Raw genomic sequence first — 21,665 nt, 5'->3', positions numbered from 1 at the left:
TTATCGAAACGCGATTAACCATCTCAAAGGCATACGTCCCCGTGCAGTCAGTTATTTATCTGTTCTAGTCATGCGACTTCATATCAGCATACACGTGAGGATGTATTGTCTGCCAGCCACCAAAGGCTTTCACTATAATGCAAGTGAGGCGCCTAGAATCTTTCTTTATAGCTCTGGAGGGATGTCGAATCAAATGATTCAATATTGATCAAATTGCAATGTCCAAGGTATCTATGCCGACGATCCCAAGCAAAAACAGGCGAGTAAGACCGTAGATCTATATACGCAGTACACCCCATGAAGGGAACTCAAACCACACCACCACTCCAATCCCTCCGTAGTTTCTCATACTTCCTCAAATCCGTCACACTAGGCCGAATAAACGACTTAGCCGCAACGAAGTCAACAAACTTGATAGTATCACGACGCTTGATGGCAGAGTAACCAGCACGGCGCAACAAGCTGCCCAAATCAGCACCACTGAAGCCCTCACACTCCTCCGCCAGTTTGCGCAGATCTTCAGTGAACTCAATGGGTAAATTCCGGACAAGAGTCTGCAGAATATCCACACGCTCAAGTGGCGTAGGCAAGTTCACGAATAGAAGAGTCTCAAGACGACCTGGGCGCAACATCGCAGGATCAATGATATCAGGTCGATTAGTAGCGGCAATGACGTAGATACCCGTGCGACTGCTGCCAAGGCCATCAAGCTCTGTGAGGAGAGTGTTGACGACACGCGCTGAGGCCTCGGAGAGTGTATCGTCACGACGGGGCACAAGTGCGTCCAGCTCGTCGAAGAAGATGACACAAGGCACGGACGAGCGGGCGCGGAGGAAAACCTGGCGGACTGCACGTTCGGATTCACCGACGAACTTGTTGAGCAGTTCGGGGCCTTTGACGCTGATGAAGTTGGCGCGGGACTCGTTGGCGACGGCCTTGGCGAGAAGTGTCTTACCGCAACCAGGAGGACCCCAGAGGAGGACACCCGTGGGTGCGGTGATACCGACGTTGGCGTAGACTTCGGGGTTCTTGATCGGTTCGACAATGGCCGTGACAAGCTCGTCGCGGATGCCGCCGAGGGCACCGATATCGGCCCAGGTCGTGTCGGGGATTGTGGCGAAGCCCTCGCGTTTGGAAGAGGGTTGGATTTTGGGAAGGGCTGTGAAGAAGTCTGCATTGGAGACGAGGACGACTTCGGATTCTTCGCCAATGGGTGTTTCTTTGGCGTGACTGATGAGCCGGCGGAGCTCGCGGACGCGCGGGCTAAGCGCGTCGTCGCCTTCAATCTCCATTTCCTCGCCGCTGTTCGATTTGAGGATCTCGAGGTACCTCTTGATGGCGGCGGAACCGGCCGTCGAAACAAGGTCATTGAGATCGGCGCCTACGAAGCCGGGGGTTCGCTTGGCCAAGGTCTTGAGGTCAATGTCATCTACCAGGCGCATTTTGCGGGTGAGCGCGCGTAGGATCTGTTCCCTGACTGGCTCTGAGGGCACAGTCATGTTGATTTCTTTATCGAAGCGGCCACCGCGGCGCAGGGCGGCGTCAAGGCTGTCTGGACGGTTAGTTGCCGCGAGGACTATGACGGGCTTTCCGTCTGTCTTCTCGAGAGCAATCTCGTCCATGCATGTCAGAAGCTGGGCGACAATTCGCTTCTCCATCTCTCTCTGTGCGCTCTCGCGCTTCGGCGTAATCGCATCGATCTCGTCGATGAAAATGAGGCAAGGAGCAAGACGCTTGGCCTCTTCGAAGTACTCGCGCAGGGCTTTCTCGGACTCGCCCGACATTCCTGACACAACCGAAGGCGCAGAAATGGAGATGAATGGCACGCCGAGCTCCGCGGCGAAAGCGTTCGCAATTAGGGTCTTACCGCAACCCGGCGGGCCATGCAGCAATACTCCTCGCGGTGGCTGCACATTTGATGCCATATAAACCTGCGGCCGGGTCATGGGTAGAATAACCAAGTCACCAAGCTCCTGGACAACATCATCCAGTCCACCCAGATCTGCGAGACTGACGTGTGTCGGTGGCGATCGATCGGCGGGCTCGGCCTTGCGTCGCTTGGAGACAGGTTCTGCGCCATGTGTTCTTCTCTTGGTCGAGGTGGGTGCCGGAGTACCAGCGGAGGAATCGGCGGTCTTTTTCGCTTTCGTTGTCGTCCATGAGCCAACGACGCTCTGGTTCATGCCATTGGGCACCTGATATACCAAAGCCAATTAGATAGTGCTCGTGGCGTATGCAAGCGAGACCTGCACAGAGCTTAACGTACCACAACTGCGGGCTCTTCGAGTCCTTCAAAGTCCCCCTCCATGGAGTCCTCGTCATCTTCACCCATATCAGCTTTGATAACCTCCAATACTCGCTCCAGACTGTCCTCAATCAGTCTCTTCGGTTTTCGGTTCAAGCTCGAGTTCGACTTCTTAATTGTGTCATAAATCGCTGGGACCGATAGTCGGATGCGGCCAGTCTCGGGCTGGTCGTCGATGATCTTGCGCACAATTTGGTAGACCTTTTCTAGAGCGTGAGTCTAGAGCAAGAGGAAACTCAATTCCAGACACATACCTCACGGTCCAGGCCCTGACTGAGGGTCGGCCTAGTGCCCTTCCTTGGAGGCATGGTTGCTGTGGTTGTTAATGCGACGGCCAAAAAAAATGTCGAAATTTTGGAGATAAACCTTTGAAAGATCGTATGAAAATTACACGTATTTTTCACTCCCGTTACAAACGTCATCCAAGTCTGGGCCCGCATCTATGGCTCCGGGGGATGTCTCCTCTCCTATGCAACAACATGGGGAACTCAAGTAGTTCGCAGAAGATCTCTGCCCAGGATCGGTGAGTCGCAAGCTGCAATATCTGCGAGTCATTCTCAATCTTGCTTGCGGGAGTGTCTATCATTCTCCTCACGAGACCCCCTCATCCCCGCCCAGCACCCCCCATATACGTAGTCTAATATCCGATATCCCAGCTAACGAATATGCCTCGATATCTATAGGGCGATCCTTGATATGAAAAACCAACGCGACAAGCTGCACCAATACCAGCGACGAATAACCGTCCTAACAGATCGCGAAACGGAAATCGCCAGGGAATGTCTCGCGCGCAATGATCGGCGGCGAGCGCTGCTCGCTCTCCGACGCAAGAAATACCAGGAGTCGCTGCTGGCAAAAACAGATGAGCAGCTCGCGCAACTGGAACAGTTGACCGGGCAGGTGGAGTTTGCGCTCGTCCAGAAGGATGTGTTGTTTGGTTTGCAGCAGGGCACGCAGGTGCTGCAGACAATCAACAAGGAGATGGGAGGTCTTGAAGGTGTTGAGAGGATGATGGAAGAGACCGAGGAGGCAAGAGCGTATCAGGAGGTACGATTCCATGGTTTTGTTTTCTGCTCCATTGCGGGCGGTTGGTTTTGGTTCGGTGTCTGAGTTCGGTTTTGCTAACGATTGTTGTAGGAGGTGAGCCAGATGCTGGCTGGTCATCTGACGAATCAAGATGAGGACGAGGTCGAGGATGAGCTTGAGGCGCTCCAACGCGAGCTTAATGGCCCCGAAGTCATCTCTGATCCTGTCGTACTGCCGAGTCCGCCTACTGCTGATCTCCCCGTTGAAGAGCCGGTGGCAGAGTCGACTGAAAGAGCCAAGGCCAAGGCTGAGACACGGACGGCCTTGCCTGCTTGATGAGGGGATACATTGGTCCCTGGTTGCACATATCACGGCATTGCATTATATCGAGTGACGAGTCAAAGCATTTCCGCGGCGTTGTGACTTGCTTTTTTTTTCTGCCTACACAGTACATTGCTGGTAGACTAAATCATGGCGTTGGTGGCTCATTCTTCTATCTGTTTCGGATCCTCGGTCTTTCATATTCACTAAACGTATGTATACACTTTAGAAAATGGCACATTGGTCGGGCGAGGATAGTTCATAAATGATACTCAATATCAGAGCTCACTTGATGAGAATGCATGCCGGACAACAATCGGTCAAACCAAAGTGGTATTGTTGGAAAGTACATAGCAGCATAATGGTATTATCGTAAATCATCACAATTGATCAGTCAGTCCCAGGCCCTACACTGAGCCATGCCCGCGGCACCTAGTGAAATCCGTGGTCAAAAAGGCCTTCACCGGACCGACCCTACTGTCCAGGCATAACCCTGCCAACACCACTAACTCCAGGGATGGAAACGTGGTCCTGTGGGTTGGCTGCAGCCTCGTAGAGGAAGTTCACCGGCTCTCGCGACAGTTTCATGAATTGTCCCTTGAAGCCGACATAGCCAACCTTCGTAACATCCTCTTCGCCATCACTCCAATTACCTTCAATGAAGAGCGTGACAGACGTGGTCGCGTTCCAATGGGCGCGGTTCAAGGGCAATTCAAAGATATCAGCGCCGGGCACTGGCTGCGGCACCTCGATCGTTTGAGTTGGGTGTAGCTCCGATGCAGTTGAAAAATCCATATCATCGCGATTCTTGAACAACTTCACGGTTTTCGGGGCGGAGGGCGTGGGTGCCGTGTACAATAGCAGAGAGTGGACGTTGACTTGGCCATTGAAACTGTGTTGTAGGAAGAGCTCAGATTAGTTTTCCGGTTTTTTTCCCTCTTTATTCTGCGACGCGCTCTCAGGGAGATACAGCATCTGAGATGTTAGCGGTGTTGTGTAGACAAGGGAGCCTCACGGAATAGTCATAAGCAGTTGCTCATCGGCGTCGCTCTCAAGCTCCGGCTTGTCGTTTAACCGTTCAGCCCAGGTCTTCTGCACAATTGATGCGCCGGAGTTTGGGGTGGTTTCTGTTGCGCCATCATAGGTTAGAGGTTGACAGTGGCCATCGGGTAATTATCTAAGGACTCAATCGTACCATTCAGGGTTGTGATTAGGTCAAAGTTGATCTGAGTATAGAGGAGGGACTGGATGGCTGGAGTGATGTCGTTGGTATGGTCATGATCCTCTCCATGGCAGTGGCCATCATGGTCGTGATGGTGTCCTGACATTGCAGGATAATCAATATGGACTTGATGAGCGTAGGACTCGACAGACAGATACCTATGGACGTAACGTAATTAAGTCTTTGTGAGAGCTTTGATTATTTGGGAAGCTCCCCGCTGGGCCCGCTCCCGTGACGTCGTTTTGCTCTCTACCATGAAATTCACGACAGCTGTTTGTTTGTTTTGCTGAAGCGCTTGTTTACAATCCTTGGACCTTAGATTCCTACTCAATGATTACAGGTAATTTAGGCAGGTGTTAACTATGCACAGATTGTTGACATGGGTATTCTTGTACAAGATAGCCTTCTTTCTAGCTGGAACTCCAATCCCGATGTAACGACCTCGGAGAGATCTACCTGACTTTGTAATACTCCGGAGCATATTCAAGTAGATAGCTCTTCTCGATCTTCGTGACATCTCGAATGTAGGTCTTTTCGCCCGTCTGCATAATCTCATGGAAGATGACCCAGTCGGCTTTTCGGTTCTGTGGGCAAGTCAGTAACAACGAACATGGTGGATTCTATGCAAAAGATTACTGAGCACTTACAAACATCAACGAAGTTGGATGGGCATGAAGAGTCAACCCTCCGCTGACAGTCTTAAATGTTCCATCAGGTTGCATCTTTGCAGCGTGGGCAAAATAACCCGTGGTGAGACAGCGCTGAATCCGCTCAGGCTGGCTGCTCAGATCCGCTGGGCCTTTGCGGGATGAGAGTGTTTCATCCACTTGAATTCCAAAGCGCTCCAAATACCGCTTCAATTGGCCTCGAATGCTCACTGCGCGCGTCAGAGCCCGGTAATTCAAAAGATTATCATGACACCATTTGGACTCCTTCTTTCCCTTCATGACGAAGGCCTGATACACGTTCAGGTACGTCAAATGATCCCCTTCCTCGACGGCAAACTTTCGTCGTTTAATCTCAGCAGATCTTTTTTCTCCTGCGTGCTGAACCCACACCGTCCCCTGGAGGTTGACCATGGCCGCAATCGTGAGGATCTCACTCAAACAATTGAAAGATGGCGCAGCGAGAAGAACTTTAGCCATCATCGGATCGAGAGCAATTTCGGCCATCCGCGTTCCTAGTGGTTTCGTGAGTTTAGCATACTCGTCAACTGCACGAAGAGAGTACAAAAGCTCAAATGCACGAATGACAAGTTCTGCTGGTGGTGGGGTCAAAAAGTCGAATCGGACAATGTTATCGATGCCCAGGGCTTTGAGTTGCATGATAACCGGCGCGAGATTTGACCGTTGAATTTCAGGCACAGTTGCTTCTGGCATTTGCTCGAAGGCTTGTTGGGTGTATAGACGAAAGCACTTGCCGGGCTTCGTTCGTCCAGCGCGACCAGCTCGCTGTGTGGCAGATGCTTTCGATATTGGCACTGCGGTCAATGTTTCAATGCCAGTACTGGGATTGTATGCTCTGAGCTTGGCGAACCCGGAATCGATCACAAATACAATTCCGTCGATTGTGACAGAAGCCTCAGCAATGTTGGTCGCGATGATTACTTTTCGTGTGTTTTCTGGGGTCGGCTCGAAAACATACATCTGCTGCTCTGTGGTGAGACCAGCATATAGTGGCAATGGAAGCAGAGAGGGCGCCTTCGGGTGGAGAGTTGCCGCTCTTTCGGATATCAGTTGAATTGCAGTGTCAATCTCTTCCCGGCCGGTCAAAAAGAGCAGCACATCGCCCTCTCCTTCTTGTGTGTGGATATCAAAGACGGTCTTGACCGCCCGCTCTATGTAGTCCTCTGCAGGAGACTCAAGGTATAGAGTATCGACTGGATACATCCGTCCTTCCAGGCTGATGATGCGACCAACGCTTCCACCCAATTCCGCTGAATCTGCCTCGGGATTGTACTCTTCGCCGGCGAAGAAGCGAAGAAAATCCTCTGCTTGAAGCGTTGCACTACTAACAATAATGCGAAGCTCAGGACGCTTCTTCCTGATCTTCTTCAAAATTCCAAGGAGCACATCAGTGCTGAGTGATCTTTCATGTGCTTCATCAACCATAATCACTGAATACCGCGAGAGAAGAGGATCGACTAGAGCCTCTCTGAGCAGCATGCCATCTGTTAAAAATTTGATTCTCGTTGTAGGAGATGTCAAATCTTCGAACCGGATGGAGTAGCCCACGTCTTCACCGACTTTGCAACGCATCTCTTCGGCGACTCGGGTTGCAACTGTTGTGGCAGCCACCCGTCGGGGCTAAGGCAGGGTCAGTCATTATTCAGTGTGAAGTATCGAGAGTAGATAGCTACCTGTGTAACAGCAATTGTCTTTCCATCCTCACACCATCCTGCCTGGTCTAGGTACTGCGGAAGTTGGGTAGTTTTTCCACTACCCGTTTGGCCTACCACTATAGTGACAGGGTATTTCTCGACTAGATAGAGCAGACTCTTTTTATGACGCGCAATAGGTAGTAAAGCAGCCGGCTTGTACAAGGCTGGTATGAACGAAGTCGAAAGCTCTTGTTCTGAAGCCATTTCGGGCTGGAACCTAGCCAAGGATCTGATATCTGCAGTATCTGGGCCCAGTTGAGGTTAGAAGAACGTAGTCTCACGGGAAGGGGCCATTCTGAGATTCGAGTCCAAACACCTTGCAGATGGGCGAGCCTGAAGATCTTCGGAGTTCTTGCGGAAACATCCAGGGCGATTTGTATAAAGCTCGCCCGCCATCACGTGCTCCCCACGTCACTTGGAGCTTCCCCGATAACGTTCTGCCTGCCCTTAGACATTCTCAGGCAACACTGTTCTTTTTGTGTTGCTTTCAGTTATTCTCTTTGATCTGTTAGCTCCTCAGATCTCTCAACATGTCGGACGAGGACAAGATGGTATGCTCAACTCTCAACGGGGACTTCATTTACGTTGTCGCATGAGGCTCACGCTTGGACAGACTACTCCCAGCAAGCCGTTGGCTGGCCTCAACACCGCTAATAGCCCACGAGCCGAGTCGCCGACAACTGCGCGCCCGATGGACTTTGACGACGAACCTCAGGAGAGCGGAGTTATCAGTACTTCTCCTGCTGCTACTCAACCAGCTGCCGCTGAGGCAGCCCCGCCAAAGCCGCCCCGGCCCCTGAGCCCGAGAGAACAGTCAGAGAACACCCTTAAGGAAGCGTTCCCAAGCATCGAGCCTAGCGTTGTCAGAGCAGTTCTGACAGCAAGCAATTGGAATGTCGAGCGCGCATTCAATGCCCTCCTTGGTACGTGGCAACCTATAGTTTATGCAATAAGTGCCAACTGACACTGACCTCAACTTGCAGGTATGACTGACCCAAAGGCCCAAGAGGAAATGGCACCACCCCCGAAGCCGCCGCGCCCAACGCAACAAAGCACTGCTGCGCAGCGGCAGTTGGAAGCTGATGAGATGTATGCCCGTCAACTGTCTGAACATTATAATGCGGCGCCGCGCCGCTCACCACGCCCCGGCTGGGAGAGTGATCCCCGTTACCAGCGGCCTAGAGGAAGCGAGGAATCGGATGAGCGGGGATACAGCTTTTTCGATGGTACGCTCTAAGGCTATTATCCGAATTGATCCATGCTAACTCGGTGTCCACAGATGATCTCCCGGTGATCCGCGAGAACCTCCGCAAGGGTTTCTTGGAGACACAGAATAAGGTCAACTCGTGGGTAACAAACCTGAAGAAGCGAATTGATGGAGATGACTTGGACGACGAGCCTGGCCATAACCAAAGAGATTCTTTCGCCCAGGGCCGGCCGCGGCGTAGTGGTGATATGGGCCGCCGCAGTGGAGATCGTGAGCGCTATGATGCTGATCCCCAAGTCCTGGGCGATGACTTCTCTGCACTTGAGTTGAGAGACGGAGAAGGTAAAAATAGACCTCGATATCTGAGATTATCATTTCTTGCTAACTATGCACAGCTCCCCCGCCTCGCCCTCCTCGTCCCGGCCAGACTTACAAGAAACCATCTGTATCTCCTTCTCCAGACAGGCGCAAGGTGTCTTTCCAAGAAGGGCCACCGACCGAGATCGATACCAATTACGAAGCTCCCGCGACATCCCAACGTGGTGGTTCAACCGGCAGCAAGTCCAGCAAATGGCAGCCTTTATCGACCGTTGAGCCTTCTCCGGTTGCGGAGAATGACCCGTTCAGCCTTGGTGATAGCGATGACGAGAAAGACGTCAAGGTCAAGGAACAGACCACTGTCTCAGAGAGCGACAAGCTCCAGACAGCCACCGCAGAGGCAATGTCCAGCGGAGTAGGTTCCTCACAGGAGCAAGATACCAAGGGTGCCAGCAAGCCCGATGAGTCAAAATAATTGCGAGGATTGGAACTTGAATCTTCCCACAAACAGCGTCACTCGTTTCGGCCTTCTTGCATTTGGATCATTATCCCCTAGCCCACGATTCCTTATATCTGCCCTTTACTCTTCTTTGTCAATTTACCCTACTTGCTATGCGCTACCCATCACTCACCTGATTTTACGATACCTAGTAGAGGTAGCCCAAGACGTTTCCAGTCAGTCCCAGGTGTCTCCATAAACCCAGCCAAATTGAAAATGTATTTGTACGAGGAACCAAACAACAAACACGCAAAAGGGTATACCCCCCCACCGGCCAGTATAGTAGCAGAATACCCGACCTAAACGCCGGAACTAACACCAAAACGAACCAAGAGACCTCATCACTGGCAGCTGATACACCAGTTGACAGGCGAAAGCTCCCTCTTCAGCTGACGCCTAATCACTCCACGGTAGGGGCATTAACCACGCGCTTCGAAGAACCAGTCTCCTTACGCAGGTCTCTAATAACAGCCTGCGAAGCTCAAGTTAGCTATTATCAATTCAGGGCGCTGATTGGCCCAGGTAAAGTGCGAAGATTGAACATCTCAGTTCCATCAGTGGAGAAAACACGTACCGCCAAAGCATCGGGATTAATCCCGTTCTCGATAAGAGACACACAAAGCGACAGCTCTGTTCGGTCTAGATTGGTATTCTGTTCAGTATGTTAGTTTTTGGTGTCTTGTTGTATTTCTGAGTGTATAGAGACATGGACGACTGGGGTGTGGTCTGGATGGGAACATACCAACAGGTCGGAAATCTCTTGGAGGATATCGATTACTTCGCGCGCAGCTTGGCGCTTATCATCGGCTTGGTCTGATTTTGGGGGCATTCTGATCTCCAATAGAAGGGTTTGTGGAAGTGGGTGGATGTTGTTCAATGTTGTTGGAGTTAGGTTGAGATGTTGTGGGGGAAACTTTTCGGTGGAGCGGCAATCAACATCTAGACTTCAACAACTTCGCTACTTCTTGCTTTTTTGACATAGATTTCGCTACTGACATTACTATATAGCAGATGATTGGAATAAAGACCTCTGCGACTGCTCTTCTCGGGGGCTAATCCTATATTAGGTCAGTCCTTTTCTCCTCCAGGGCTGTGGGGAGAACAGCCTCGGTAACTACGAGATAGGCATCATAGAGAAATAGCCTGCCACTGTGTGTGGGACTGAAGAGACTTCTATTTGGCTAACGCAATGAGACGACGAGATTCTCCCTAGGTTCACGCCGCTTGGGGGCGCAACCATACGCAGTAGATCTCCAGACTATTCAATCTCCTTGACTGACATGATTGGAAGTCCAGATCGAGATCTGCAACTCTCAAGGGATGGTCAAACAACGAACACGCCTCAGATCCTTCAGGATGAGCTTTGATCACATGTGTTAGGGAGTAATTCTCCGCAGACAATGGTATTCACCACTCAGCTTCGATGATCCCATAGGGCCCGGCAAGATATTCATATTTCGCCCCCAACCTTAAGCAGGCCCGTTCCCGCTTAAACGGGACAGCGTGCAACGGTTCAAGTCGTGCAGAAAGTCCTATCCAAATGGAGAAAGTGGGACCTGGGTATTTTGTGAACTGCGCGTCGAGCCGTCGACTTAGATCTGCCATTCCCCTTTTAGGATGCTGCCCCTGGTATCCTTACAAAATGATATCATGCAGGCCACTGGAGCGAAATGGAATGACCCCAGACTGGTATGCTGCTCAGCAGGGGTATTCTTCAGGGATTTTTCAACATTTCCTGGCCGCTTCCTCAAGCGCCACTGTTTCATGGGCTACGGTGCTGGTACACCGTACAGGCAGTAAACCGTCAATATGAACATCACAGATATCTTCGGACCCCCGCCGCCTGGGATCAATCTCGATGATAACAGATCCTCGCGTGATAACTCTGTGGTTGTGACGATATGTATCCTTGCAGTTCTTACTGTCGTGGCCCGGTTTTTGGTGAGGAAATATGTCCAGGGAGCGAGGCTGGCAGCCGATGACTGGCTGATTGGGGCATCCACAATTCTATTGATTGCATTGCTCACGATGTCTGTCTTTGGTGAGTTCTGCCTGTGACAAGACTATCGGAAGAGCAAGGCATTAATATAACTATTGAATCAGGTAGTTTCTATGGTTTCGGCAAACATGTATGGTGTACAACGCTAGAAGCTATGCTCATCATGAGAAAGGTACCTACCAGAACCCCCTACAACCAAGGAGCCAGGTCTGACTGAGGGTTAAAGACGCTTTTCGCTTATCTCCTAATATACCTCGTCGAGCTACTACTCATCAAATTGTCGATTCTCATGTTCTACCGCCGAATCTTCGGCATGAACTGGATGATCTGGACAACACTCTTTATTTCCTGTGGCTGGGCCATAGGAAGCTTCGTCGCAGCTCTATGCGCCTCTCATCCAATCTCCTACTTCTGGACCGAGACTGTCGATCCCGCATCCGGCCGGTATCGATATAACTTCTACTACTATTATCTTGGAAACGCAACCGCCAATGTTGTGACGGATGTCTTGATCCTGCTTGTTCCCATACATACGGTCTGGAAACTTCAGATGCGTACATCACAAAAGATTGGGGTGTGCGGTGTGCTCTTGTTGGGTGGTTTGTAAGTTTATCAACCCACCCTCTTACCAAATATCCTTGCTCATATTGCTGTTTTTTGCAGTGTCTGCATTGCAAGCGGAATTCGAATCCACTACATCACCTTCCTCAAGGATAACGTAGACATAACATGGGCATTGAGCGACGTTTCTGTCTGGTCAACCGTCGAGCCATGCATCGGAATCATCTGCGCCTGTCTCCCAGTCCTACAACCATTCATACGCGCCGCAGTCAAGAGACTACCGAAGTTGCCGGGCAGTCCTGTTCAGATGCGTCGATTCACCTCTCATGTACGAGAAAGAACCTCTTTCCACACTCGCTATAGCAGCAAGCACGAGATGTGGCATGGCGAAGCCCAGGGAACCCGAACAAGCCCCACACCATTCTTCCACTCGGACCAAGATTCCCAAACGCAACTCAAAATGGTCAGAACTCGGGTTGAGATAGAGAACGATCCGGCAGAAAAGAATGATCTTGAGGATGGTATGGATCCCATGGCTATTCGAGTCAAGCGGGTTGTTCACTGGACTGTCGACTAGGCTGGTACCTAGTACAAGTACATAGGAGCAGCTTAGGTACCTGCTAGCAATTATATATACCCTCTTTTGCAATGATCTGGTCGTGATGATTTCCATCCTCACTGGCATCTTCCAGCAGCTCTTTCAGTAGGTATCGGCCTGGAATCCGCCTATTCTGGCATCTCGGGTGCAAAACCCGGCTTGAGCCCGGCCGTCACCCGAGACTGCCCCCCGGCCTTATGCGCGAGACAGATCATATCATCATTTGACATTTCCCAGACCCAGCACTTACGCTCACTATCTCAATTTGAGATCATCGAGCAGCAGAATACTAGCTGGGAACCAGAATTTTCAGGCATTGTACACTCGAGATTACCTGATAGCCCAAAGGGGTTTAGCTCCCGATACAAATAACGCGATCTAAAAAGCCACCACGTGACGATAAGGACAATCCATATCAGCCCGCATTGATCTCAACTCTCACTCCAGCTTCCACTCCCATCAGCCACAAAACAACCAACGCAAGATGTCAAGCGAATCACTACCAATATCCCCAGAAGCCTTCGCAGAGGCGATAAAAGAGCTCCCCCTCGCAGTCCTCTACAGCAAAGTCTCCGAGCTCACCAACTCCATCGCACATCTGCATCGCTCGAACGCAGAGCTTCGCTCATATTTAGAAGAAAGCAATGACTCGGAAGAGGACAGAAAGGAGTTAGAGGGGTATATTACGGAAAATGATGGCGTGGCGGTGTCTATGAATGAGCGCATCTTGTTGTTGAAGACCGAGGTAGAGAATCGTGGGCAGCCTTGGATTGAACTTGATGAGCTCGAGAAAGATGCAAAGGAGATTGCTTCAGCTGATGTGCCGGTGGCAAATGGGAATGAAGCTGAGAATGGGACTAGGTCTGGGGCTGCGGGTGCGGGTGCAGGACAGGGCACCCATGATGGGGATAATGAGGATGGGGTCTATCTGTGATCAGTCCTGTGGACTCTCTATGCCCGGCTGGCTCTATCTCCTCGGATCTGCTCAAAGCATCATTATCAAAGCATCAGCGATCGCAGCTCACTATTGTCGAGGGAGCTCTATGCGGTTGCGTCCACTGTGGGTCGACGATGGCCTGCGTCACTTGGCTACGAATCGACATCCTCACCTCAGCACGAGGCCTTCAGGCAATGAAGTTACAGCCATCCCGACCAATGTCTATTTTCCAGACTGCGGGAACCACTCCATCTTTGCCAGCGTTAGATAGTCGGATCACTAGGCCCCAGGTTCCAGTGGAATGTATCTAGTTGATCATTTACGATGTAATGTTTTACAGGTGTCATGCCCCATGATCAGATCAGTGCATTGGAAGCAAAGAAAACAGGCAAGGATGCCAGCTAATTCTGGATGGTGATATGCAATAACCTCAAGTAGAAATAATCACAGCGCATGCTGAACGCTAAGAGACCCAGCTCTGTCATATCATCGCAGATTCGCCCATTTTTTGGAATGGCAGAAGCAGAAAGGAAAACACGAAGAAAATAAGACAGCGCGGCCCAACGCCAGGTTCGAGGACATGTCATGGTCGTCAATGTTAAAAGAAAAGATGCGGCTCCAGACCCGTGGAGCTTAAGAAGTGGCAGTAGCAGCCTCTGCTGGAGCCCAGTGGCCGCCGTTCAACGCCTCAGGGGGAATCCGCTGCTGCTTGATGAACATATCAATCAAGGGCTGCATAGGTTCCATCTCCTTGTCGGACACAAGCCCGTAGTACTTGGAGACGGTCACAAAGTGAACGAAGCACATGTTCAGGACGTCGTGCTTATTGATGTGCCAGAAAGGGTTGAGCCAATGAGCATGGTACAGATGAGCGTAGCAGCGGAACATCTGCTTCATGATTCCCTGGCAGTCCTTATAGAAGGTTTTCGGGAAGCCACTGGACTTTCCGATCCACTCATCCGGGTTGCTGGGGTCTGAAGGGGCTGCTGATGCACCGTTGGCTTCTTTGATGGAAGCGGTCTCAGGGATGCCCCTGACGTTCTCGGTGGGGAACATAACAGGGTCGTAGATCTTGCTCACAACCCATTTCTCGACACGGTTGATGAACTTTGGGGCGGAGATCCTGGCAGTGCGGCCATCGACAAGCCAGGTGTAGGTCAGCCTTTGAAGGAATTGTCAGCCTGATTCAAAATTACCCCGCCGTATCCACCGTATTCACGTACCGGCCAGCAGACATTGTCGGACAAGTGTTTTCATTGCAAATAGGAAGACCGGTATTGCCGTTCACCTCCTGAATAACCTGGAGCATGGTCTGAAGTAGACGATATTGTTCAACGACTAAATAGGAACATATCAGCATCCCAACTCTCAGATGAAGCTTCCAATTTGCTTACTCTGGTGAGCCAGCCATTCACCCAGCTCCACATTCTTCGGGCAAGCACAGAGGGTCAAGAAGTTGCCCTTCACGTTCAGCGGGGCATACTTCTCCTGAAAGAAGTACTTAGCTCCCTCGGACTCGTTGTTGCCTGTGTTCTCCACTGAAAGAGCGGACGCGATCGAGGGGGTGTTCGACATGGTAGCTTGATGTTGAGGAGCCGAAGACTGTGCTGGGGTCTTAGGTGGATTGTTGCTCTTGTTGTTCCCTCCCCGACCAAATCCTTGGCGGCTGTTATCGATATGAGGTTAGCGGGTATTCGTGGCAAAGCTTTGCTATATAAAGGTGTGAAGGTATTGAATAGGAAAGAATGCGAGGGAGTGGTGGGAGACAGGTCAGGGAACATATTAGACTTTGGGGAATGCTGCTTTGTATTTGTGGCGCCGGGGTGCTTCGTGCAGTATGAGGGGGGTGAAGGTGGGAGGGACATGAACAGCCCATCGTAACAGCCCACAAGTGGGCATACGGTACTTACACACTCTGGAAGAAGGTCGCCATCTTGAATCTGATCAGCGATGCTTGAAATCAGAAAAACAAATGAGGATGAGGGACGAGACGGTGAGATGCCCACACGTTTGAGGATCCCCTTTTGGTCTGGGCCACTGGGACACTAGTCTCATTTTAGATCGGAAGTGGAGAAACTAAATACCCGGCGTAAAGTGAATAATGAGAGCTCCGATAGACGAGTATTGGTCAATAGGCTGTGTTATCGCATTGAACAAGATATTAGATTATTTTTCTTGTACCTCAACACTATACATCCTTCCCACGTCACCCCTTTGGTCTTTCATACTCCCACCCATCTACAACTTCGCAACATCAATCCCATACTCGATACACCATGTCCTCCGACGAGGAGGATGGCCGCCCTCGCGGCGAGGGTCACGAGAGTCCCGCACACAGCAATGCCAACGGTTCTGGAGCTGAACAAATGGATGAAGATGAAGATCTCTTCGGCTCTGACGGAGAGGGCGGCCTCGACGACATTGAGTACGTGAACCATACTAAAGCAACGGGGCTGGGTACTGATAGATTGTTAGACCACACCGCACCCTAGATGATGAACAACTTGACTCAGGTGATGATGAGAATCGCTACGATCGGCGCGAAGAACGCATGTATGACGTGGCTGAAGAGGAGCAAGAAGTGAATGTTGTTGACCATGACCTTGCGCGAGCGCCAGTGCCATTGACCAACGACGGGGAGGTATGCAGAGAATCCACCCTGTGGTCTTTGGCCTTGATCTAACTCATCATAGGTATACACGATGCATGTGCCGGATTTCCTCTCAATTGAAGGAGAAGAATTCAATCCCGCGACTTACGTTCCACCGCCTTACCAGACCGCTGCTACCTCTCTGTGCTGGCGCAAGGACCCTGCAGATGAGTCTCTTTTGCAATCGAATGCCCGCATTATCAGATGGGAGGATGGCTCCATCACTCTTCAGCTCGCCTCCGCACCTCTCGAGCAATACCGGATCGCATCCAAGCCCCTCGCACCTCTCACTAAGTCTGGCGACTATGACCATAAGCTGGACTCCCACGTTTACCTCGCAGCGGGACTGGAAACTGCTCAAGTCTTCAGATTGACCTCACATCTCACCCACGGTCTAACCGTTCTGCCGAACAGCCTAGAGACAGACGACGCCGTTCAACGTCTTCAAGAGCAATTGGCTGCTGCTGCCCGTGGTAGTAAGCAAACCGCAACTGGCACTGCGCCGCGCTATGAGCTCACGGAGGATCCTGAGTTGGCCGCCAGACGCGCTGAAACGATGGAGAGGGAAGCTATCAAAGCGGAGCGTCGTCGACAGCAGCTTGCAGATCGCGAGGCTGATCGCGGTCGCCGTCATGGTGCCGCTCGCACTGGTCCTACCGGTCTTAGTGTTGGTGGTCTTGAAGATGGAGGATTGCATACGACACGTCCGCGCGCCAAGCCTCGTCGTCAAAACCGTCGTGGAGAGATCTATACCGACGACGAAGAGGATTACTCCCGCGGTGCCCGCAATAGAGAAGACGAGTACGACGAGGATGATGGATTCTTGGTGGGCAGTGACGAGGATATCGAGGAGGAAGCTGAAGATGAAGAGGAAGAACTGGAGGATGAAGATATGGACGCGGAAGGTGAAGATGATGAGGAGGCTGCACCTGCGAAGGCTGCCCGGAGCAAGCCAGAGCCCGAAGCCAGGGCCGGTACACCTCCTGCCCGAAAGAAGAACCGCTATGTGGTCGATGATGAGGACGATGAGTGAACCTATCGGTGCTCTGCTTCACTCGGACATCACCTTTTTCCTTCCGCGCCAGAGTGACTGCTTTGCTAGTTTCAGGAACGATCTGTACAAAATCATACAACCTACCTACAATGTACTAGCTGCAGTCGCTAACCTCATGGGACGTATCATTGGGTTGGCAAGTAGCCTCACTTTCCCATTGCGCGAGTGTAGAAATTAGTTCCATTGTTCCAACACCGAAGCAGTATCACAAACCTATCGGACTTAATATAACTACGACTAATCCTCGGCCCATTGTCTCGACATCTTCAAAATGTGGTATACGCAGAAAACAGATGACCGATCCCAACTTTTGACTAACAAGAAAACAGCAGACTTGATCTCCATCAACGGGCGGCGTTAGCAGCAGTGACAGGCTCGACACCCTCCGGATAATCAGAGGCGTCGAAGTTGAAATTCGCAATCACATTTCTGGCACTTCCAACCACTTGAAGACATAGATACTCATTTTCGCCACAGGGGTCACCGTTATGCTGTGGCCATCCCTGAGCCTGAGCTGAGTCTGACTCGAAAAGCGGATGTTGCCCGGGCTCATGCCAGCGGCGTTGCCGCTTCTCGATTTCCGTGATCATGGACAGCAGATCGGGCTGCCTAGAACAAGCAGTCGTAGATTCTGGTTCTATGGGACCACCAATGACAGCGCGGCGAACTATCTTGTGAAGCCATATCTTCCAAGCGCGTGCTGGGTCGGGGCCTTGCAGTACCCGAGAAACGTATTCTGCTGGCGCGCACACCGGCCCCAACTTGGCAGCGTCAGCCTTTGAAACACGCATCCACGCATCCGCGAGTACTGTCAATAGTGTCCCTATGAACATGGTATTCTGCACGCCTGTCGCAAAGGACCTGGGACAGATATCACAGCGTATCACGTCTCGCGCTGTTCGTGCGGCGATATACAACGAGCATAGTGTGTCGTCACTAACAGGGAAAGAAGGAAGGGACGACATTTGACTGAGGTTAAGATAGAGGGATGCTAGACAAGAACAGCTAGATGCCGAAGAGTCGGAGGAAATAGACGTGGAAGGGGAAAGCGGGATATGGCCCATTGGAGCAAAAGCTGCAGGGTTCGGGAATGGTAATGGCATGGCCGTAGCTTCGGAGACGGTGGAGAAATCTGGCCAAGGACTTGATGTCGGGAAAACAGAAAGATTTGGCTGTTTCAAACGGTCTGACCGCCATGTGTTGGTGTAGTCGTCGCGACTCAACGGTGTATCTGCGGACTGGGACTGTGGCGAATTCTCATAACCAGGCCGCCAGTACAGCACCGGGCACAGATGATCAGAATCCGGAATTGCGCCTGTTGTGGAAGTAATCCCTGCTGAAAGTTGTTGCAAATCCTCTGGATTGAGCCAGATGTCAGCCCCCGATTGCGCCGCAAAGTCGAACCCCTCATCGTCCGTCCGTAACCTTTTCTTGGGCGGTCGACCCATCTGTTTTTGAATAGAATAGTTGCATGATAGTGACTGCTTGGTGCATCGCAAGCAGCCTGTCAGTTCCCCAGAGCATTTGAGCTTTCGGTGCCCTGTCCACTAGTCAGCAGGGGTTGTGTCACATCGGCCAGTAAGACATACTACACTCATCGCATGCTGCATGTCTTTTCAGCTTTGAGGCATCGTTGGTAAGAGGCTGAGAAGCGGCTCCCATATACTCAGGTAAGAGCGCCATATTTTGAGGGTCTCTTTCATAAACCCTTGAGTCGTAATTTAAGGGCTATTGACTATAGTCGTCAGCTTGGGTTGGGGAGATGGGCGCTAAGTCATTGATAGCGATAAGATGGGGTCGGTCATGTGGGCGGTGAGAGCCGCAAGAAATTATCCTAAAAAAATCCATGGATCTACAGCAACAGAACAACATTCGTTGAACGACACCATGAACCCCAAGGCTGCTTCAAAGAAGCGCAAGGCTGTTACTCGAGATGTGGAGGAGGAAGCAGGTGTATTCTCCGGTGACGAATTGAGCAAAGATAACCTCGATGGAGCTTTGTCGGACAACGCCAACGATCTTTCGGAAAGTGAAGACGAGGATAGCGACTCAGAAATCGAACTGGTTGACGAATTCAGCGACGAGGAAGATGGAGAAGAGGAACTGGACAGTGACGAGATTCCTTCTGATACTGAGGAATTGAAGCCCGCTGCCGGTGAACCCAACTTCCGCGTTGTGAAGGATGCCAATGGAAACGATCGCTATCTCTGGGACGAAATCCACCCTGACGACAACTCCGAACTTTCTGAGGTGGACCAGACCGCCAACACCATAGGCGATATCCCGCTGAAGTTCTACGACGAGTATCCTCATATTGGCTACGACATCAATGGAAAGAAGATCATGCGCCCTGCCAAGGGCGAGGCCTTGGATGCGTTGCTGGATAGTATTGAGATCCCCAAGGGCTGGACTGGTCTTACCGACCCTAAGACCGGCAAGCCCTTGCAGTTGAGCCAGGACGAGTTGGAGCTTCTCCGCAAGGTGCAGATGAACGAGGTTCCCTCTGAGGGCTATGACCCGTATGAGCCTCTGGTTGAATGGTTCACCAGCGAGCAGGAGATTATGCCTCTGAGCGCCGCTCCCGAGCCCAAGCGCCGCTTCGTTCCCTCCAAACATGAACAAAAGCGTGTTATGAAACTCGTGAAGGCCATCCGCGAGGGCCGCATTCTTCCTTACAAGGCGCCCGAGGATAGAGAAGAGAAGGAGGAGGAACTCATCAACTACGACCTGTGGGCCGATGAACTTGAGCGACCCGATCACGTTATGCATATCCCGGCGCCCAAACTGCCACCTCCTGGTTACGAAGAGAGTTACCACCCGCCTCCCGAGTACCTACCTGATAACAAGGAACGTAAGGAATGGGAGCAGACCGATCCCGAGGATCGCGAAAAGGATTTCCTGCCCAAAGACTTTGGCTCCTTGCGCAGAGTTCCCGGATACGACAACTTCGTTCAGGAGAAGTTTGAGCGCTGCTTGGATCTTTACCTTGCTCCGCGTGTGCGCCGTAGCAAGCTTAACATTGACCCCGAGAGCCTTCTTCCCAAGCTGCCCAGCCCCGAAGAGCTGAAGCCCTTCCCCACCACCTGTGCTACAGTCTTCCGCGGCCACAAGGGCCGTGTGCGCGCTGTCAACGTGGACCCAACCGGAGTTTGGCTGGCGACTGGTGGCGACGACGGTACTGTCCGTGTCTGGGAACTCCTCACTGGTCGCCAGCTGTGGAGCGCCAAGCTCAGCGACGACGAAGCCGTCAACACTGTCCGCTGGCGTCCGGGTAAGGATGCTGTCATCCTCGCCGCAACCGCAGGCGATGACATCTTCCTCGCCGTGCCTCCTATCGTTGATCCCGAAATCGAGAAGGCTAGTTTGGATATCCTCGACGCAGGTTGGGGTTTCGCCGCCTCTAGGCCGGCACCCAGTGCCTCAGAGGAAGGCAAGAAAAACGCGCCTCCAACATGGATTCGTCCTGAGGCCGCTCTTGTGGATGCCGGCGTCTGCGTTGTCATTCCTCTGCGCTACGTGCCCAAGACAATTTCTTGGCACCGCCGCGGCGACTACTTCGTGACAGTGTGCTCAGGCGCCTCTACACCCGCTTCCGTCGCGATCTCCATTCACACACTCAGCAAGCACTTGACGCAATTCCCCTTCCGACGCCGCCTAAAGGGCGGTGGTCCCCCACAGACTGCACACTTCCACCCGTCGAAACCCATCCTGTTCGTGGCAAACCAGCGCTCCATTCGTGCATACGATCTTTCGCGCCAGCTTCTCGTCAAGATCTTGCAGCCTGGTGCGCGCTGGATCTCGTCCTTCGACATCCACCCGACTTCATCCAGCGCCTCTGGCGGCGACAACATCATTGTCGGTTCATACGATCGCCGTCTGCTGTGGCACGATCTAGATCTCTCCCAGCGTCCTTACAAGACCCTCCGCTACCACCGCAAGGCTATCCGCGCCGTCAAGTTCCATCCCAGTGGCCGCTACCCGCTCTTCGCAGATGCCTCTGACGATGGATCGCTGCAGATTTTCCACGGCAGCGTTACTGGTGACATGCTCAGCAATGCTACCATTGTGCCTCTCAAGGTTCTCAAGGGCCACAAGATCACTGGAGAGCTTGGTGTCTTGGATATCGATTGGCACCCGCGTGAGGCGTGGGCTGTCAGTGCCGGTGCCGATGGAACCTGTCGCTTGTGGATGTAATCTCGAGATGCCGTTGCATGATGTCTGTCAATTTTTTCTGGGCGTTTGTTTATTCTTATCTGTGTGCATAATTTTCCTTTTGTATAGTCATCGTACAAAAAGTTGTTCTTTAACATTTCTCACTTTCGACGGGTAATTCTAGTACGGAGTAAACAATTAAGCATGTGACTCTAACTCACAGTCTTCTGATGTACGACCTGTATATTTTTAACACTGGACTATGTTTTCTTTCACTCTCAGAAGTGTTTGAAGAATCCAGAAGCAATATCTACATACAAGTACAAGTACACTGCTCAAGTGCATCTGATAAAGATCCGCGGTCCCGGAACAACTCTGCAGCCGAGGCTCCATTGATATCGCCAAAAAGTCCCTCGAACAATCATTCAGCACCATA

General features: G+C 51.7%; 12 protein-coding genes across 12 annotated transcripts; 6 read left to right on the top strand and 6 right to left on the bottom strand.

The window, feature by feature from the left end:
* Positions 1-308: 308 nt before the first annotated feature.
* On the bottom strand, positions 309-2,613 carry N7515_005302 (putative AAA family ATPase/60S ribosome export protein Rix7; the record flags this gene model as incomplete). The annotated part of the gene is made up of 3 exons (XM_056666046.1): positions 309-2,195; positions 2,267-2,506; positions 2,560-2,613. The coding sequence occupies 3 exons, from the start codon at positions 2,611-2,613 to the stop codon at positions 309-311; spliced, it is 2,181 nt and encodes a 726-aa protein (XP_056519642.1).
* Positions 2,614-2,784: 171 nt separating this feature from the next.
* On the top strand, positions 2,785-3,667 carry N7515_005301 (ESCRT-III subunit protein VPS20; the record flags this gene model as incomplete). The annotated part of the gene is made up of 3 exons (XM_056666045.1): positions 2,785-2,828; positions 2,989-3,352; positions 3,443-3,667. 3 exons carry the CDS (start codon positions 2,785-2,787, stop codon positions 3,665-3,667), a joined length of 633 nt encoding a protein of 210 aa, XP_056519641.1.
* A 459-nt stretch (positions 3,668-4,126) lies between these two features.
* Positions 4,127-4,980, bottom strand: N7515_005300 (PITH domain-containing protein; the record flags this gene model as incomplete). Its single annotated transcript, XM_056666044.1, has 3 exons — positions 4,127-4,544; positions 4,668-4,779; positions 4,848-4,980. The coding sequence occupies 3 exons, from the start codon at positions 4,978-4,980 to the stop codon at positions 4,127-4,129; spliced, it is 663 nt and encodes a 220-aa protein (XP_056519640.1).
* Positions 4,981-5,506: 526 nt separating this feature from the next.
* Positions 5,507-7,039, bottom strand: N7515_005299 (putative ATP dependent RNA helicase; the record flags this gene model as incomplete). Its single annotated transcript, XM_056666043.1, has 1 exon — positions 5,507-7,039. One exon carries the CDS (start codon positions 7,037-7,039, stop codon positions 5,507-5,509), a length of 1,533 nt encoding a protein of 510 aa, XP_056519639.1.
* Positions 7,040-7,784: 745 nt separating this feature from the next.
* Positions 7,785-9,254, top strand: N7515_005298 (uncharacterized protein; the record flags this gene model as incomplete). Its single annotated transcript, XM_056666042.1, has 5 exons — positions 7,785-7,805; positions 7,868-8,177; positions 8,238-8,480; positions 8,534-8,803; positions 8,857-9,254. 5 exons carry the CDS (start codon positions 7,785-7,787, stop codon positions 9,252-9,254), a joined length of 1,242 nt encoding a protein of 413 aa, XP_056519638.1.
* Positions 9,255-9,678: 424 nt separating this feature from the next.
* N7515_005297 (mitotic-spindle organizing protein 1) lies at positions 9,679-10,107 on the bottom strand (the record flags this gene model as incomplete). The annotated part of the gene is made up of 3 exons (XM_056666041.1): positions 9,679-9,750; positions 9,853-9,930; positions 10,021-10,107. 3 exons carry the CDS (start codon positions 10,105-10,107, stop codon positions 9,679-9,681), a joined length of 237 nt encoding a protein of 78 aa, XP_056519637.1.
* A 980-nt stretch (positions 10,108-11,087) lies between these two features.
* Positions 11,088-12,415, top strand: N7515_005296 (uncharacterized protein; the record flags this gene model as incomplete). Its single annotated transcript, XM_056666040.1, has 4 exons — positions 11,088-11,319; positions 11,358-11,449; positions 11,504-11,880; positions 11,941-12,415. The coding sequence occupies 4 exons, from the start codon at positions 11,088-11,090 to the stop codon at positions 12,413-12,415; spliced, it is 1,176 nt and encodes a 391-aa protein (XP_056519636.1).
* A 505-nt stretch (positions 12,416-12,920) lies between these two features.
* N7515_005295 (uncharacterized protein) lies at positions 12,921-13,370 on the top strand (the record flags this gene model as incomplete). Its single annotated transcript, XM_056666039.1, has 1 exon — positions 12,921-13,370. One exon carries the CDS (start codon positions 12,921-12,923, stop codon positions 13,368-13,370), a length of 450 nt encoding a protein of 149 aa, XP_056519635.1.
* A 636-nt stretch (positions 13,371-14,006) lies between these two features.
* On the bottom strand, positions 14,007-15,306 carry N7515_005294 (Mob1/phocein family protein; the record flags this gene model as incomplete). Its single annotated transcript, XM_056666038.1, has 4 exons — positions 14,007-14,535; positions 14,597-14,711; positions 14,768-15,039; positions 15,284-15,306. 4 exons carry the CDS (start codon positions 15,304-15,306, stop codon positions 14,007-14,009), a joined length of 939 nt encoding a protein of 312 aa, XP_056519634.1.
* A 343-nt stretch (positions 15,307-15,649) lies between these two features.
* Positions 15,650-17,056, top strand: N7515_005293 (Paf1-complex subunit LEO1; the record flags this gene model as incomplete). Its single annotated transcript, XM_056666037.1, has 3 exons — positions 15,650-15,798; positions 15,849-16,014; positions 16,067-17,056. 3 exons carry the CDS (start codon positions 15,650-15,652, stop codon positions 17,054-17,056), a joined length of 1,305 nt encoding a protein of 434 aa, XP_056519633.1.
* A 365-nt stretch (positions 17,057-17,421) lies between these two features.
* On the bottom strand, positions 17,422-18,760 carry N7515_005292 (Zn(II)2Cys6 transcription factor rglT; the record flags this gene model as incomplete). Its single annotated transcript, XM_056666036.1, has 2 exons — positions 17,422-18,617; positions 18,667-18,760. The coding sequence occupies 2 exons, from the start codon at positions 18,758-18,760 to the stop codon at positions 17,422-17,424; spliced, it is 1,290 nt and encodes a 429-aa protein (XP_056519632.1).
* A 204-nt stretch (positions 18,761-18,964) lies between these two features.
* erb1 (ribosome biogenesis protein ERB1) lies at positions 18,965-21,271 on the top strand (the record flags this gene model as incomplete). The annotated part of the gene is made up of 1 exon (XM_056666035.1): positions 18,965-21,271. The coding sequence occupies one exon, from the start codon at positions 18,965-18,967 to the stop codon at positions 21,269-21,271; it is 2,307 nt and encodes a 768-aa protein (XP_056519631.1).
* Positions 21,272-21,665: the final 394 nt, after the last annotated feature.

Source organism: Penicillium bovifimosum, assembly GCF_028826915.1.
Source record: "Penicillium bovifimosum strain IBT 22155 chromosome Unknown utg000005l_segment0_segment0, whole genome shotgun sequence".
In the NCBI taxonomy this organism is placed as follows: Eukaryota; Fungi; Ascomycota; class Eurotiomycetes; order Eurotiales; family Aspergillaceae; genus Penicillium; species Penicillium bovifimosum.
The sequence above is the reverse complement of the archived record's forward strand: the minus strand, read 5'-3'. Positions and strand labels throughout refer to the sequence as shown.